Source organism: Scylla paramamosain, unplaced genomic scaffold (assembly GCF_035594125.1).
Source record: "Scylla paramamosain isolate STU-SP2022 unplaced genomic scaffold, ASM3559412v1 Contig1, whole genome shotgun sequence".
In the NCBI taxonomy this organism is placed as follows: domain Eukaryota; kingdom Metazoa; phylum Arthropoda; class Malacostraca; order Decapoda; family Portunidae; genus Scylla; species Scylla paramamosain.
In genome coordinates, this window is record NW_026973666.1 from 4,932,501 (window position 1) to 4,935,000 (window position 2,500).

At 56.9% G+C, this 2,500-nt stretch overlaps 1 protein-coding gene across 1 annotated transcript in view; it reads left to right on the forward strand.

Annotated features, from left to right (window-relative positions):
• The first annotated feature begins 545 nt into the window (after positions 1-545).
• Positions 546-2,500, forward strand: part of LOC135095758 (uncharacterized) — a 4,378-nt gene continuing 2,423 nt past the window's right edge. Inside the window, exon 1 of the mRNA XM_063996839.1 lies at positions 546-2,235. Within this exon, the coding sequence (XP_063852909.1) occupies positions 2,096-2,235 (140 nt within the window). The 5' untranslated portion in view covers positions 546-2,095. The remainder of the gene's footprint in view (positions 2,236-2,500) is intronic.

Below are 2,500 nucleotides of genomic sequence, written 5' to 3' on the forward strand. Positions count from 1 at the left end.
TCACAGCCCCTCACAGCCCCCTCACATCCCTTCACAGCCTCTCACAGCCTCTCACAGCCCTTCACAGCCCTTCACAGCACCCTCACAGGCCTTCACAGCCCCTCACAAGCCCTTCACAGCCCCTCACAGCCCTTCACAGCCTCTCACAACCTCTCACAGCCTCTCACAGCCTCTTGCAGCCTCTCACAGCCTCTCACAGTACCTCACAGCCTCTCACAGCCCCTCACATCCCTTCACAGCCTCTCACAGCCCCTCACAGCCTCTCACAGCCCTTCACAGCACCTCACAGGCCTTCACAGCCCCTCACAGCATCTCACATACCCTCTCTTTCCCTCTCAGGTAGGTGGAGCAGCAGGTGGAAGCTCCGCAGGGTGTCCCAAGCACTGCCTCTGCATTGCCTAAGCACCTACAGGGATCATCGCAGTGTTCCTCAGCCTCTTCCTATTGCTACCATAGTGGAGGAGGTGCCAGGGCTACAGAGGGATGCTAGTTTGAGACTCAGCAGAAGGGCGGCTCGTGGTGGGGCAAGGGGGCAGGAGGTACGGGGTGGCACGGGGGGAGGGGACAGTGGAGCGGGGAAAAGACACAGTGGAAGGTAAGCGCTGGATGTTGAACGATGGAGAGGAGATTGTAATATGCGTTAATGTGGGTGAAGGTGGCCGGCCCATTCCTCTCCTGCCTTGCCCTGTGCTCCGTCCTCGCCGCAAAGCCCCCACAGGGAACCCCACAGGCACCCCCACAGACCACCACCCCCACACCTCCAACCTCGCAACTCTCTCCCCGCCTGCACAAACGTTATCATCCAGCAAAACATCATTTGATCTTTCGCTGGTGTGTGACGAGGAAGGAGATGGGGGGTGACGCGTACCTCCCCCCTGCCCCTCCCTCTGGCCTGTACCCGCCCCTGCACCACCTGGACGACCACAGGGAGACGTTCGGCCCAGTGGTGCTCGAGCCGGGAAAAATAGCCGAAAAGGTGCAGAAAACTCTTCCGTTCGTCGTCCAATCGGGAGACAGACACCACAGCTCACACGTGGACCCCTCAGCCCTCGCCCGCAGCCTTCACAGCCCCCCACAGATACCCCTACCAGTCCCCAGTCAGAGTAAACAGCCCTCGAAAGTCCCTCTGACACCTTTAGTTATGTCCACATACCCCGCACTGCCCCAACAGACCCCAGGAACCCCCAGCGCAGCCCTCACAAGCCCCTGTTCCGCCCCCAAGGACTAGAAGATCCACATCAAAGGGTGATATTAAAATGACTGTTTCTGGTGGACTTGACGCAGCTGGCCTGAGGAAAGTCCACCATGATTGTGTTATTGTGCCGGCTAAAGACATTCAGCCGGAAGTGGAAGAGGGTGGGAAAATCCTCCTGCTCCACCACAACACTCCACCGCTCCACTACACGCACACACATACCAACTCGCGGCTCCACGCACACTCGGATTCGCACATACACAAACACACTCGCACACAGCCGCAAGAAACCGTACTTACAAGCGCACTCAGAGAGGCACATACGCGCACACGTCCACGGCGACTCACAGACGCGTACATACCCGCAGCTGACACCACTGCACACACAGTCAGACACACACATACACACACACACACAGCTACCAACACCAACCACACATTCTCACTCAGACACACACATACACACTAAGTTGGGTGTGGAAAAACAGTGCTATGAGGTGTGGTGGCCTTACTAGGGTGCAGGGTGCTCAAGTGACCTGTCTACCGCACCCTGTCGACACGCGGCGCAGGGTCAGGTCAAGGAACGTGGGTCGCGAGTCGGCGCGTGACCTGACGAAGCTGGAGGAGGAAGTCGCTAGTTTATCCAAGACAGACACACCCAAAGGAGATGTTTCTACCGTCTATAAAGGCCAATGTTCAGGTTCCTAGGGCTCTTCAGACTGCTGGGGGGCTGGGCGTCGCATCCTGTGGGGCAAGGGAGGCCACACAGACGCACAGACGCCACCACAGTGACCCAACAAATGGTGTCTTTACAACCTCACCAGTCCCAAACTTAAAGGACGTCTTGGAGGAGCAGACAGAGAGTAAGACACCTGCGCACCCCCACGCCTGCAGGGAAGGATGTGGCGGCAGGTGTGGATGCAGGTGTGGAGGTGGCGGAGGTCCAGCCGGCAGAGAGGGAGGGTGATGAGCAGATGGAGGCGCGGGGGGCAGGCAGTGATGGAAGCCAGCGAGGACCCAGTGGTTATTAACATGCCAAAGTTAGTGTACAGGGCTGTGTCGGGGGCTGTGTGTATGCTAACTCTTACACACACATACACACACACACACACACATGCACACACACACACACACACACACACACACACACACACACACACACACACACACACACACACACACACACACACACACACACACACACACACACACACACACACACACACCCTTACAAACACACACACACAGATAGATTTATTGACCACTGTGCTAAATATTGATATAAATTTAATGACACACACAAAC